The 15,210-nt window shown below is 43.7% G+C and overlaps 2 protein-coding genes across 3 annotated transcripts; both read right to left on the bottom strand.

Annotated features, from left to right (window-relative positions):
* Window positions 1-587: 587 nt before the first annotated feature.
* LOC125008455 (gap junction alpha-3 protein-like) lies at window positions 588-3,702 on the bottom strand. 2 transcript variants are annotated; one of them, XM_047585720.1, is made up of 2 exons: window positions 3,365-3,702; window positions 588-2,510 (listed from the first exon to the last, which is right to left on the bottom strand). In XM_047585720.1, the coding sequence occupies exon 2, from the start codon at window positions 2,484-2,486 to the stop codon at window positions 1,404-1,406; it is 1,083 nt and encodes a 360-aa protein (XP_047441676.1). In that variant the 5' UTR covers window positions 2,487-2,510; window positions 3,365-3,702; the 3' UTR covers window positions 588-1,403. The 2 variants fall into 2 exon arrangements, with proteins under 2 accessions (XP_047441676.1, XP_047441677.1); XM_047585721.1 differs by lacking the exon at window positions 3,365-3,702 and adding an exon at window positions 2,638-2,784.
* Window positions 3,703-4,086: 384 nt separating this feature from the next.
* LOC125008584 lies at window positions 4,087-13,707 on the bottom strand. Its single transcript, XM_047585876.1, has 10 exons — window positions 13,328-13,707; window positions 12,767-12,899; window positions 11,499-12,636; window positions 11,155-11,288; window positions 10,861-11,009; window positions 10,411-10,565; window positions 10,185-10,270; window positions 9,976-10,047; window positions 6,485-6,532; window positions 4,087-6,223 (listed from the first exon to the last, which is right to left on the bottom strand). Exons 1-10 carry the CDS (start codon window positions 13,460-13,462, stop codon window positions 5,382-5,384), a joined length of 2,892 nt encoding a protein of 963 aa, XP_047441832.1. The 5' UTR covers window positions 13,463-13,707; the 3' UTR covers window positions 4,087-5,381.
* Between the last annotated feature and the right edge of the window lie 1,503 nt (window positions 13,708-15,210).

The raw sequence follows: 15,210 nt of genomic DNA, 5'->3' as shown, positions 1-15,210 counted from the left end.
GTGGATGTCAAGCACATTGTGTCTGGCATGACAACACAGGCCAGTATGGAGAAACAAAAACCGAAATGGGCGTTGTTTTTTAATACGTTTAAATAAAAGGAAATCACATTTGCTCTTGGTTTGACACCGCCCGTGCTCTGACAGGAAATTATGGAGGTTCGAGTCCAGAGGCGTGCGAGCGCTTCCTCGTCATGAACGTGCTATGTCATTAATTTTAAGGTTTCCATACCGGGGTCGGGGTTGTGGGGTGGGGGGCGCCTGACGTGCTGTTCCTGGCACAGATGAGTGCTGCATGTGTGGGATATGCAGACGCCAAATGTTTCACACATGACATGTTTATTCCCGCTCGAACATGTCAGCTTTTGACATGTGAAATGTTTGCGTGTTGATGACTCAAACTTACACCTGGCACATTCTAATTTCAGAAGAGCAATAATGTGAGGATACAGAACGTGACCTCAGAGCACTCGGCCTACGTCACCTGCGCCTTTTCCCCGAGCCGATCTCCGCCGATCGGTCTCGGGAACGTGACGCAAACGGCGACATCCTGATAAAGACTGGAGATAATAAACAGGCTGCTAACTGTGCAAATTTAAGACAGGTTTATTTCAAGCAGTTTTACAAACACGGTTGTCACCAAGTGCCTCACAGACAACAAACGACACAAATACAGATATAAACAAGAATAAACAAAACAATGTGCTTATAATTATGTACTTGCTGGCTGTCGCAATAAGAAAAAATGAAAAGGAAAAAAAAAAGGAGAGAGAGAAAGAGAAAGACAGTACAACTGTGGGAACTCCTGAGACTAGTTCTTCTCTGAATTAGTAACAGCTATTCCAGTGTCCAATATGTTGTCAGCTATTGCACAACTCTCCGCTTCAAGTCTAAGCGAGCCAGATGATGACATGAAAACAGTTAAAGGAGGTTAAATTTAACTGTTCGCCCTATCTGATTTCCCCCAGCGAGGTCAGGTCAGAGCTGAACGGGTTGCTGCCCCGGAGTTTTCTCATATTGTCGAAAAACATAAACCTGAGCCGACCTGTCGAGCTCGTTCGATTCGAAGCGATCGAACTGAGCGGATTCACACAAGTCGATTCAGTCGACACCAATCCACATAAACAGCTGATGCTACGGTCTAAAACTAAGTTTCTTGAAATAAAAAGCACTTATTTAAGGGCAGCACAATTTCCATACGTTGGAAAGTTCATCGGAGATGTTTTTGTTGTTCCGCATCAGTCTTTCCACATTTACGGTACGCCCTGTAAATGTCACTCCCCTCCAAGCTGGAATGAGTCAAACCTCCTTAAAGCGGGAAGTCGCTTCGGCGAGAACGCTTCCAAACAACATACGATCCCCCCTCGCAGCAATTTTAAGACCCCTCGGAGAAATGGAAACCTTTCTCATATCTTCAGATCGTCTATTCTAGTCTTGTTGTTGCTGTGTTTGGCGCTGTAGCCCGGCCTGGCCTGCGTAGGTGACGCAGGGGCCGATCCGCCTCCCTTCTTTCTGCTCAGGTCACATTCCTCCGGCTTGCTGCTGCTCCGCTCCACCGCCAAGTTGTCCTTATTTTGCTTGTAGGCGGCCTTGCTGTGGTAGGGGTGGTAGGACGAGTCCGTGCCCGGAGGCAGAGGGGAGAGGTTGTAGCTGGGCACGGGCGGGTAAGCGGGCTGCACTTGGCGGTGGCTGTGGAAGTATTCGTCGTAGCTCGGCGCCATGGGCACCACGGTGTCGCCGGGCTCCGGTGAGATATTCTCGGGGAACTGCTTGTTCCTCCTGAACGTCACGCCCTGGCGACACTTGGTGAAGCCCAGGTGGTAGATCTCTATGAGGTTGAGCAACAGAGACACACAGGCCACACCGAGCATGAAGATGATGAAGATGGTTTTCTCGGTGGGCCGGGATATGTAGCAATTGACCACATTGGGACAGGGTTTTCTGTCGCACGTGTACATTGGTTTCAGCTCAAAGCCGTACAAAAGGTACTGGGCCACGATGAAGCCCACCTCAAACAGCGTCTTGAAGATGACGTTGAAGACATATGTGCGCAGGAGCTCCCCCTGCAGGCGCACATGCCCCTTCTTGTCCCTGACTGGAGCCTTCTTGTGCTTGCCGTCCACAACGAGTGCCTGCTTGTCTGAGTGATGTCCGTCTTTGTCTTTTTCGCTCTGCTTTTCCTCCATGCGCACCAGATGGAGAATGTGCCCCAGGTAGATGAGCGTGGGCGTGGACACGAAGATGATCTGCAGCACCCAGAAGCGGACGTGGGAGATGGGGAAGGTGATGTCGTAGCACACGTTCTCGCAACCAGGCTGCTTGGTGTCACAGGTGAAGCCCGAGTGCTCGTCGCCCCACACCTTCTCCGTGGCCGCGCTCAGGACCAGGATGCGGAAGATGAACAGGACGGTGAGCCACACCTTGCCCACCACGGTGGAGTGCTCCTGGGCCTTCTCCAGGAGCTTTCCCAGCAAGTTCCAGTCCCCCATGGCTGCGTGAGGTCAGATCTGGGGCTGCAGGAGAAAAGTTACAAGTTGTGACTTACATACGCAGCTGATAGGTGAAAAGCCAAAAGTTAAGCCAAAAACTCTAGAGGCTAGAGTACGCTTCAGGGTTCTTGCTGACTAAAAATTCTCTCACCAAGTTCGGCAGAGCTCAGAGCAGACTCTAAGGAGCCAGGCTGCCAGCTGAGACTCTAACTAACAGACTGCCCTGCTGAGCAGGTAGTGGCCTTTTCCACGTGGATGCAGACAAGATTATATTTACTTTAGGAGGGTATATATTTGGCAAGTGTGGACAGGGGGACGGCAGGTTTCAGTCATGATTCTGCGGCTCATGGCCTTCACGACTCGAGCCGTGGCAACACGATCCACACGGGGTGAAATCAAACACCCGCCAGATGTGGTGGTAGTGCGAATTAGAAACAGTTGCGTACTGTTGCCGCTGCCAGCTCCTCTGACACATTGCGTTATAAATATATTCCACTCCTGATGGATGCACTGTACAGTAATGTACAGAGGGAGAATGAATCCTGACTAACTGCTGAAACGTGGCAGGTGAATTGATGTTAAAGGAGCTACTGCGTATAAATCTTTTAAACATTTCAACCATCACAGACTGGGTGGCGATATTAACCAAAGGTGTGCTTCCCATATGAAGCCACTCATACAGTATGATCTTAAGGAGATGATCGAGGATAATATCATGAATATAATCTGGAAAAATAAAAACACGTCCTACATAAGACAGCTGTAAACAACCTTTGGCCGCATAAACCTAAGTCTATAACCCGAGACTTAAACTCGTAATAGAACAGGTACCTCAGTCCAGATAGTATTAAGTTAAAGAATAATCGTAGAAAACTCACATTTACTGAAGAACCTTGTCAACCTATACATCCCCCCTGGTGAAGCTCTATGCGCCTTTGAGGATCCATGAGGCCGCCCCGCTTCGCTGACAGGCCTCAGTGCGACGCTGGCCCCCGGGGCCCTCGGCAATGCCCTTGAATGGACACAAAAAGTGGATTCCTGCTCGCCGCAAAACCCAGTTCCACACCGTCAAACCCACTGACTCAAGTCTTCCGTCTTCAAACACAGCTCTGGCTGCACTCGAAATCCAGGCCCCGGGGTCTCCCGCTGACCACAACACACACATAACCCGCTGGTCACACTCTCAGCCACGTCCGACCTGCCCACCCTCAACACTCCCCCTTCATGGTTAAATTTGGCACAGAGCATACTCTACCGTGTAAACTATTAAAGTTCATCTACTCGCTTGTTACAGTGAGTGACAGGGCAGCTGGCCAATGATGTTTTCTGCTAAGTCTGTCTGGCCACAAGTGCTCCTGGGGGCTAAATTTAGCACAAGGGTCCCTCTCCTATCATGTTGGGTGGGGGGTGGGGGGGGGGGGCTTGATTTGGAGATGAGCAGTCATTGGCATCCTCAAGTTACAAGTCACTGCGACAGGAAGGAGGTAAAACCTCGTCTGAGGAATAGGCTTATAGCTACTGGGTTAACCGCTTTCGACGAACGCCATTATTTGTTATTATGTTTGGGCGAAAGAAATGACACACATGTGTGTTTGCTACGTAGCTTCGAATAATGTAAAATTATCAGGCAGTTTATTTCTTATTTCTTTACATGGCATAATGTACACAATATTCAGTTTCAACCCATTATATCAATCATCTGGATTGTATACCTGGATGTGAATTGATACATTTAGGCAACATACAGAAATGGTTTCTGGATACATTATATGTACACACAAACGAACGAGAAAAAAAAAAAAAAAGGTTATGATTTCATAGCAAAGCATACGTAGAAGCCAGTACGCGACACATTATATTTCCAGGACAAGAGAGGCACTGAATGATAGACTATGCAGGGAAATATTAAGGGAAAGCGGTGCAACTTTATGACTATGATGGAGCCCTGCTCAAAAAATAAAAACAAAGTAGGTAACCCAGCATTTAGGGAGAAAGAAATTAGAACTTGATTCATTCATCACTCACTCTTACTGGGTTTTCTTTTGCGTTCCTCTAATTTAATTAATAATACCATTTATCTCCTTTCCAGACAGCTGCCCATTTCTACGAAAGAAACATTAAAAATTACAGAATAACTAATAACTAATAAAATAGGTTTTTACTTTTTTTCAGAATTCTGACATATTCAAAAAAAGTCCTAAACATCAATTTCTTTGTTGGTATGAACCTAATCCTCTTCCGTACAGTTCCTTTAATTTCAGTACAAACATCCGTTTATTAAGAATTAACACAACATTCTGACAAATAGTTTATTTTGTTCTTTAAGCTGAATCTTAAAACAGCAAAAACAACAACGAAAAAAGTGTGTGCCGTGCACTAAAGACATTTATAATGCAAATTGATAACTATGTTCCAGATTTGAATTGCCCGTATTGTGGCTCGCTAATGTCATGGTAAATTAAGTGGGGCCAGATAACACCTGCAAGATTTCAATAAATACTCAATTATAACGCAACTTTGACTGAGATAAATAAAAGCATGGTGCTTAAGCCAATGTTTGCTTTATACTAAGAAAACTACCTTGAAACGCGCTTTTCACATTCCACAGAAATGAATACAAGTGATTTCAAATGCAGGGCTAAAAACGAGAAAATGTTGACAAATGAAGTTAAGCTTAGTCGTACAGTACAATCAGCGAAGTCAGATTTACAAAAAATTTTCAAAAAAAAAGAAGCTAAAATGTGTGAAACCACTGGCGCCATCTTTTGAAACCTTCCCCCCAGGCTCAACATATACAATAGTAGTAGTGTCGCTATATATAAATAAATAAATAAATAGTGTCATTAAGGCAGAACGTGCTCCGTGGGTGCGATTATTGCTGATTAGTTCAGAGTCTCAGAAAGCAGAACACCTCTCACCCCTCTCCGTCGGGCTCTTTTTGGTCACAGCAAACTTAGCCTTGAGAGGATGATCTGCTATCAGCTGATTGATTTCATTCTGCCTGTAGGAGGACAGTCTTTGACTCATCCAAGGTACCTTCGACTCGTCCTCAGAGCCGCGAAAGCACCGTTTGCAGGCCTTGCCTATGAGGTACACCACCTCGGCCAGGTTGAGCAGCACACACAGCCCAGACACTGCCAGCATGAACACAGTGAATATGGTCTTTTCCGTCGGCCTGGACACGAAACAGTCCACCGTGTTGGGGCACGGGTACGAGTCGCATTTCACCAAACGCACCATCTTAAAGTCGGGATAGATCAAATAAAAGATGTAGAGGAACGCCACCTCCAAGATGACCCTGAAGACGATGCTGATCATGTACGTCCACCACAGAGCTCCTGTGATCTGAAACTTCTGGTTCTTGATGAGCTCCAGGTCCTTGGGGCTGCCGCGGCCCGTCCTCTTCAGGATCTTCTTGTCGATGTGCCGCCGGTGGGCTACGTGCATGGCGACGAGGAGCGCGGGGGTGGAGACCAGGATGAGCTGAAGTGCCCACAGGCGGATGTGCGAGATGGGGAAGAACTGGTCGTAGCAGACGCTGTTGCAGCCGGGCTGCTGGGTGTTGCAGGTGAAGCCGGACTTCTCATCTCCCCAAACGCTCTCGGCGGCGACCACCAGGACGAGGATACGGAAGATGAAGATGACGGAGAGCCAAACGCGTCCGATGCCAGTAGAGTGCCTGTTTACGCCGCTAATCACGGCATAAAAGGACCCCCAGTTCATTTTTGACTCCAGGTCTGCAAAAAAAATAAAGGATAAATATTCAGTTTACATTGATACAGGTTAAGCTACACCTCTAGTCTGCAAAACATAACAATGAATCATCTGCAAATTTGATCATTAATTTCTGGAAATGCCTCTCCAGAGCGACATAATTTATTTTGAAAGGGTGCACGTTTTAGCCCTTGGGAATTGCATTAAATCACATCTACAGAAATGGCTATCCTCAAACATTTCAGCAAAACTGTCGCAGCATTAGTCTTTCTCCAGGAGTTTACCAGGCTCAGCCGGCGGTGCAAGCGGCGTAAGCAGCACCGGGTCCAAAGCTCACCATCTTGAGGTGTGACCTGAGCATCAAGCTGGATATGGCAGAATAGAGATGAACGGACAAGAATTGCCAAGTAGCCTGGTGGCGCTATAAAAGCAGGGGCGACGGCCTGCCGCCGCGCGCCGTCACAAGACGCAACAGGTTGAAGCCAATTGCGAAAGATTCGCAGATCCACGTGGTTCGCTCACCCCGTATTAATACTGTACTCCCAGACTGGCCTACAGCCCACTTGCAGACAGACTGACAGACTGCCAGCATATTTCTCCAAAGAACCAGCAAGACATGAATCTCATTTTGAGCTTCTTTTTTTTTTTTTTAAGACATATGAGAGACGTCTATTGTTTGAGGAAAGCTACGGTCTTTACCAGATTTAAAATAAACTGAAAATGATCCATCTTTAACAGCATATTACATCAAATATTACATGTATGAATGGTAATAGTATCATGTTACTGTGACCATTAGCATGCCAAGTGTTGCACTGGGGAATGTCAGTCACCACTCACATCAAATCCAGCCCCTACACTCTGAATGTTAGTACGACAGATTGAAAAGGATAGAACATGTATTTTACCTTCTGCTGTGGTGGTACACAAAAATGTGTACAAAATGAGAAGAAATGAATTAAAATATTGTGTTTTTTAGCAAGCCAAAAGGCTGGACTGAGAACACCAAGCGTTTGGAAAATGCTAATCATTCCTCCGCCACTAGCCGCTGCCCTGCACCGTAGCAGTCATATGCTCTTATATAAACTATTTACATACAATGGCAGCCTTTATTGGGCTGCAACAAGACTCTTTAGAATTCAGATCAAACGCCTCGATTTCCGCCCACCCCGGGCAAAAGAAGGAATCTGTGTGGACACAAAAGGCCTCAGCCTGCCACATTATTTATTGTGCTTGGCGGAGCAGGGAAGTGAACGAAGCTTTTGACCTGAGCCACTGCCACTGAGAGCACAGTCACCAAAAGGTTTGCACATTCAACAGAAAAATGCACAAACACTGACGGGAGCGGCCAGTGCTCCAGATTCTTAGCTCTTTATCTGGGATACAAAAACTGATCATTTCCTTTGACAGACAATATCAAAATATGTTAACCTATTTTTAAAGGAATAAAATTTGGGAAAGGTCACATTTTTAATACTGACCAAACTGGGACGTAGGATTCTACATAAACTATTTAATTAAAGGTTAATCTTTTAATGTCTGCCATATTTGAATGAGCAGATACTGAACTGTTAACAGATCTGCACGTGTATGACAAAAACTGACTTTTAGAGCATTTAATTAAGTTTGTTTCTCTTTTATAAGGATAAGTTTGGGGGGGAAAAAAATACTATTTACAGTAGCAACAAACTGCATGCAAGCCAGTCACAATGTGTGGTTTGTCATGTACTACCACAGACCTACAGCAGTTCACTGTGTCACAGGCATTTCTGCGTCACTTATGACAAGCGTCGTGGGAGGGCTTGGGTGGCCTGGTAATTCTTTGAATGAACTGAACCTCATTTAAATTCTCTGTACAGAAGAGAGCATATTGGAAAATGGTAGAGAACACGTCTTTATTTCAAAGGCAGAAATGTATACAGAACAAAAGTACATTAGCCACTGTACAAAAACTCAACATAAATGGGGCTACATTAATTTTTAAATTGCAAGTAATACATAAAAATGTGTACAGTAAATGAAAAAAAAAACAATGGCCAAATATAGCTTACAGTACTGCTTAACAAGGGGGGGGGGTCTGACTGCACTGGCACCGTCTAGTGGCCGGTACAATCAGAACAGGAGACAAAATGTAGACTTTTTTTTTTTTTAAAGGAAAAATTGGGGAAAACTAAATTTGAAAGCAATCATTATCCCTCCATTTTGAAAAACGTTGACACTTTAAAGGCAACAATCAAAATCAGGACCGTATTAATAACTTATACACACAAAATGAAAACAAGGTTGGATACGGTTGAAGAATGTATTCTAGTAGTTACACAGCAGTATCAACGGCTATGTCATGTACACACACAAGAAACTTGACACATGAAACTTAAACATTTACTAGTCTAATGAGTAGCTTCAGTTAAACCTGTACATGTTGATGATTTTTATCATTTAAATAGCTTTATATGAAAGAATATATTTTCTTATAGGATCAAATACCTTATCTTATTTCAAAACCGAAAAACGGTTTAAGGCTTCAAATCAAAAGCCACATAGACACACATAGATGTTAGAATATTCAAATAAAATAACAAGAGACTGGCAGTGGGACAAAATGCTGAAGGCAACGTTCAGCGCTCTACACTCAAAAGTTCCTGGAAAGTACTACTGCTTGGGTAGTCGCATTTTTGTGCCGAAATTTTTGTGGTAAAATCTTTTTACCAAAACTTTATTTAGACCCAGATCCCTGAGGGGTGGAAGAGGGAGGGGGGAGTCAATCAAAACTTTACTCCGTTTTTGAGATTTCCTTCTTCATGACCGCAGTGGTTATTTTTATTTATTTATTTATTTATTTTTTACGGCGCTTCTCCCAAACATTTACAGAGCTTAAAATCTGTCAAGAGTTTTCCGTGTATTTTAGGTTTGTTTCTAGGTCTGAAACTTTGTACACGGTGATTTGAAAATTGGTGGAAAAACTGTTCTGAAATGTTCAAACATAGCTGTTATTTCAGAGCCAAAGTTTGAACACTCACTTTCCAGAGAATTTCCCATAAGTTGTAAACAGGGAGGTTACGCACATTCACGTAACAAGCAAAAAAAAAAAAAAAAAAAAAAAAAAAAGAAAAAGAAAAAAGATGCTTCTCTGTCCTCGACAATGAGACGTGTGACATGTCGGGACATTATAGTGACGAATTCCTAATCAAGTTCATTCAAAACAATCTGATAAAATCTGCACTTGCAGTCACCTTCGTTAAGCAAATTTTAAAAGTTAATATAAGTTGAAATACTACGTCTGTGACTCTTTATTTATTCAACAACCAAAACACTTTGGTTTTGTAACATTTAACATGTAACCCAAGTCTGCTATACACCAATCAGCCACAACATTAAAACCACTGACAGGGGAAGTAAATAATATTGCCCATCTTGTGACAATACAATGCTCTGCTGGGAAACTTTTGGACCTGGCATTCGTACGGATGTTACTTTGGTACATGTGCCACCCACCTAGACTAAAGCAGACACCCCCACCCCCAAAGAAAAGACACTCCTTGATGGCAGTCGGCATCCCCAGCAGGATGCACTGGAACAAGCCCGATCCACAGAGGCCCCTCCCCTCATCCCATAGGTCATAATGTTATGCCTGATCAGGGTATATAGACTTGATGTTCCCATGCTATGGCAGGGTCGCCATGTTTGTTCAGTGTAAGACTAGTTAGCCATGACTAAAGCAAGACAAAATGACACAACTAAGAAATCAGAAGGCGTGATTCAGTTTAATTCTTACTTCGAGAATAACACGATATGAGGTATTTCTCCCAGTCAGAATGCTGCTGCTGCACTTTAAGCTGAGCCATGCCTGCAAAACAAAACACAAGGATGGATGTTTCACAATAATGACAAGAGTGCCACTATAGTACACAAAGGTTATACTGCCACCCACTGTAGATGCACAACATGTGATCAAGGAATGTAATTATTATCACTATAACTCACTCCTTTTCCCGTGACCAGCAATCTGCAGTTGGTTATGATTCGCATGACCGTTTTGAGCCAGTCTCACAGACAGTGATGCACCCCTCCTGAAATTAAATTTATAAAAAGAATTGTTAAGATTTTGGCCTTGAATCAGCACATACATAATATTAAATCGATTTACAATCATGTCAAATTCTAATGTCAAAATGCAGTACATTGAGCCGTTTCTTTCATACTTTAGTACCTCATAGCTCCCAGCTTTCCCCTTTCCAAGAATAGTTCAACTGTAACTTTGGGCCCTTGTGGGTAAAGTCTGGCATAGAGCTTCCTGTTGTGAACCATTGCTTTGAACCAGCCCACTGCCTCCTCAGACCAGTCTGTCCCATTCACAGGCGTCACCTGAGGGTGAGGAAACAGACTCAAAATACCATGAACTCCGATAATTCATTTCCTTCATCACAGACCGATAGACAAAGCTGTTACTAATCATGTGGGCAAATGCGAATAATTAAGTGTACACTCTCACGGCACAGCTTATAAAGCAGTTCCATGAATTTAACTTGCGAGGGACAGAGTGCACGTCTCTGAATATGTTAGCGTTTTAAATCGACGGAGGATTCGTGCATTAGCTGCGTGCATGTGAAAACTTGCGGGGTGAAAGTTATAATTATGGTTGAGGCAATGAACCACTCACATTGGCCAGTGAGACATGTGCAGCCTGAAGTGGTAGAGTCGCCATTTCTGGGTCCAGCTCCTTCACGTTCGACAGTGACAGACAAGCAGTGTCGCCGTAGTCCAGCTTTTTCACTTCCACCTGGATGGACGTCTCACTCCCGGCGCCGTCTGCGGCGTCATTTCACATCCAAAAGGCAGAACACGACAAGTTAAAAAAAAATCCAGTCTGAAATTCCCAAGTGGCTACAAGCAAGTGACACTGCTACCATCTAGAGGAATGCATTTGCAAATATATTCCAACACACCAACCCACCTCTGCTCACTCCACATATTTTTATCACCTGAGCCCTGCACCACTGTTCTTGCTTAGGGAACCAACCCATTACTTGCGATCCAATGTCTGGGATGCAGTTCTGCTCGGCGTATGAATTTCTGGCTTTGCAGCTGCTGCAAATTAATAAAAAAAAAATAATAAAAAAAAAAACAAAAAAACAATGACTACAAACTAGAATGATGAGCTTATTAAAATGAAGGACTATCAACAAAAGAAGCAGCAATGAACACAAAGGACAGCCGGGTGTCTGACTCGTGCCGATGTGATAAGTAAAACAGATGAATTGCAGAAAAGAGATTAGACTGGCGTGCTGTAGGACTTACTCTGTGACAAGGGCCCGCAGCTTCTGAGGGCAGTCTGCGTGCTGGATGTAGAAGCTGCCAGGGCTGACGATATGAGACACCACAACTTCAGTCTCTTCAAACTTCTGGATCTGGAACTCGGGAATGTATACACCAGCGAACGTTTCTCCATCAACAGAATTGTTCTCATGTTTGGCTTGGACGCACTGGAAAGTTTGGGTTTTCCAGTCGATGTTTACTTGCGAGTTCTCCCCTTCGGTCATTACATTTTGACGGCCTCCATCTTCCAAGGGGCTAGGTACAGATTCTCCCTGTACGACCTCTGTGAGGACATCTCCGATGTCCCACAGCTCAGTTTCTGTTGCGATCACGCAACTGTACACCAGAGAGCCACCCGGCTGGACTCTTTTCACCCTGAAGACTGGAGCTTGACTTTCAGTGTCAATATCCATTGTTTTTGGGGGTAGTGCGTCATCAGTCACAGCATGCCTGAACTGATTGCTTTGGGTTTTGATTATAGGCTGAACTGGCTTTGGCAAATCCTTATTCCACTCCACAACACTGACCTCCGGTGCACCACTGTTTTTAGCTTTTACTCTGAGGAAGTGCAACAGCTGAGAGGATGTTTGCTTTTGGTGTTGCACCTGGAGAGCGTCCTCCAGTTCCCAGCTCATTGGTGTTGTGTTCATGGGTTTGTGGTTGCTGACCTCTGGGATAATAGCTTGTATGGGAGGTAGCAGTACTTTTGGCTTCTCTGCAATGATGCCGCAGCTCTGAGTAACGACAGGTGAAGCGATCGCAGCATCTGGTCGGCTTTTCTGCTCAGGAACACGGTCGTCGTCTTCAGGCTTTACGCAACAGGGCGAGCTCGTAGTCAAAGTGGCATCGTTGAAGCTGGAGGAGACGTTGCTCATCACGTCATCCTGCCGCACCGCCGGAGGCTGGGAGGCGAGGAAAACATCTGGCTGCTGAGGGGGCCGTGTGGCTCCAAGCACCTGTACCGCTTTAGCGATCGAGCTCACCATGAGCGAGTTCTTCAACATGGGCCCAAACTTTATAAAATCAGTCAGGATCTCCTTTACTCCGTTGACTCCGAGAGGCTTTAGTTGGTTTGTTCTCACCCCGTTTTTGTCAGCGGGTGGGACACAATCGCAAGGATCTGTGAAAATGAAGAACGCAAGGAGAGGAGGTTTTGCTGAAAATCTTTTGGACTTATTCTAAAAGGTTTAGCACTTTACACTTCTTCACAGTCACACTGTGAATCATTAACAGTGGGATTCTTGACTTACCAGCTGCCAGGTCTTTTAATAAAGCTGAAAGCTTTGTAAGTGCTTGACATTTCACATCCAAAACCATTGCAAGATCACCGAACACATCGCCAGGAAACCCTGAATTCAAGAAACCTTGCACCTCTTCATAGACCTGGCAAAAAAGAAAAAAGAAGAAAAAAATCAATATTAAATTATTTTTAACTAATTCAGAACAGTATGCAATGCTTATTGTTTGATGTATAGAAAATTTACTTTGTTAATCATTTGCTAAATTTGCAGAAAGCGTTTCAATGCGTCTAAAATGTACGGAAGAGTATTATGGCCACCCATCATGCACTTCGAGAAAAAAGCCTAAATGTTGAGAAGAAAGTTTAAAGACTTAAAGCAAACATCCGTGGGCTTTAATATTACTCACCATTCACTTTATGACCTGAACGAACAAACTTAGTTGGCCACGTCCACTTCTATTTATTTTTCCATTTTTGTTTGGCCATGTGGCCTGTGTGCTCACCAGCTAGCTGAGAAGTTCACACAACCCGCTAACCTGAAAAATCGTTAAACTTGAGCTAACGTCTGTACCTTGTCGGTGAAGTTGCGCAGTTCTTGTTCCAGCGTATTTCGGGCATTTTCCAGCAAGAACAGCTTGTAAATTAACTGGACTTTGTGGGTGGAGGGTTGCAGGTGGCGGTGGCCAGGTAGCAGCTGAAGAGTCATGGTGTGTTCTGGGGAGCGACGCGTCCACTCCGGGCTCCTTTTAAACCAGGAGCTAAATTAGCCAGCCACTTAGCCACTTAGCATACAACCGAAATGTCGTTAGAGACTACCGTCTTTTTTTCTCGTCTTTGTTCGCGGTTTTGCTTCTAGGTTTGGAGGATTTAGGCGACGCAACATTTCCTGTTCTCCTTCTTCTACTTTACGGACAGTTAAAGTTATTTTTTTTTTCAGTTTTTCGGTTGTCAAACACCTGTGTAGAGATGGGATTTATGGCTCTTTGGAGGGAGCCGGATCTTGAGGACCAGTTCCTTTCAAAGAGCCGTTCAAAAGACTTCTTGTTACAATCGTTCATTTTTTTTAGAGGTCAAGGAAAGAATCACTGGTATACGGAAAAGTACTGGGGCCACCTACTAGAAAAAAATGAGAGGAGGTAGATTTTTCATCATGCACTTCGAGAAAAAAGTCCAAATTTAAAGAATAAAGTTGAAATAGTAACGTTGAGACAAAAATCCTAAGAATTATGAAGGATGTGCTGTATATCAATGTTGCTGAACTATTAAATCAACCATTAATGTGTTCGTCGGTAAAGGTGGGACTGAAATACTTCCAGGTCATTCGTAATTTCTTCCCTGGGATAAATAGAATCAAAAATACACTAAACACAAACACAGGGGGGTCATTTATTTACTATTATTGCTTTTTATTGTTTATTTTATTTTTTCTTACTACTTCTTTTGTCTGTTTATTTGCTTGTTTATCTTCATTGTTTGAGTGTATACGTTTGTCTTGTGTCCATCTCTGGCCCTGATCTGAAAGGACTTTGTTTACAGGGTGAGAAGGGACAAGAGGATAACTAATGTGTACCAGTATAATTCTAAGAATGCACAATTATTTTATCATTTATAACTATTTGCTACCGTTGCTTGTCTGTATAGGGAAAATAAACAATTCAGCTCAGTAAACCAAGATGGAAAAAAGCCCTTGGACAACTGTGAATCAGTGGCCAACATTTTGGAAAACAAGGTATGGGTAACAACTTTTCTTGTTATTTTTCTTTTACTCCAGCTGCCATCACTGTTGCTACCTGTTTCTCTAAATCACAGGTGTCAAACATATGGCCTATGGGCCAAAAACGCCGCAAATTTCCCAATGAAAGTAACTGCTATTCCACAGGGTCACACATTTTGGACATGACACAACATTGAGACGTAGAAATGTACAGAAATTACACTTCTTTTTGGTTGTTGATTACACGGTCTGTAATAGTCATTAAACGTAAACACTTTCATCATGTTCTTCTCTGCACTTAAACAAAGGAAAACATTTGGATTTGTTGTCATTTACGGGTGAACATGCTATTGTGTTAGTGGTTTGGCCCCTTTGACATCAAACTGGGCAGTGTGTCTGAACTAAAATCAGTTTGATTCGCCTAACTTATCATTATCATCATTCAAAGGGAGGAAGCACTATGGGGCGAATTGGCAATTGATTGGTATCAGGATCTAGCGATGGGCAGTTTGGCTCTTTCTTGAGAGTCGACATCTTTACCACAGCTGCCAATGAAGAGCCGACTATTTCGGCTCCCGAACAGGAACGAGAAGCTTAATAAGTCTCGTTTTGTGCAGTTATTCTAACTTTTGCTTAATACTTCAATGATACTTTAATTGTACAAACAAATGACCAAAACATAATCAAAATCCACGCAAGCAAAAACAGAACCAAACTCGGCAAATAAACAGTATAAATGT

This window comes from Mugil cephalus, chromosome 5 (genome assembly GCF_022458985.1).
Source record: "Mugil cephalus isolate CIBA_MC_2020 chromosome 5, CIBA_Mcephalus_1.1, whole genome shotgun sequence".
NCBI classification, from domain to species: Eukaryota; Metazoa; Chordata; class Actinopteri; order Mugiliformes; family Mugilidae; genus Mugil; species Mugil cephalus.
The sequence above is the reverse complement of the archived record's forward strand: the minus strand, read 5'-3'. Positions and strand labels throughout refer to the sequence as shown.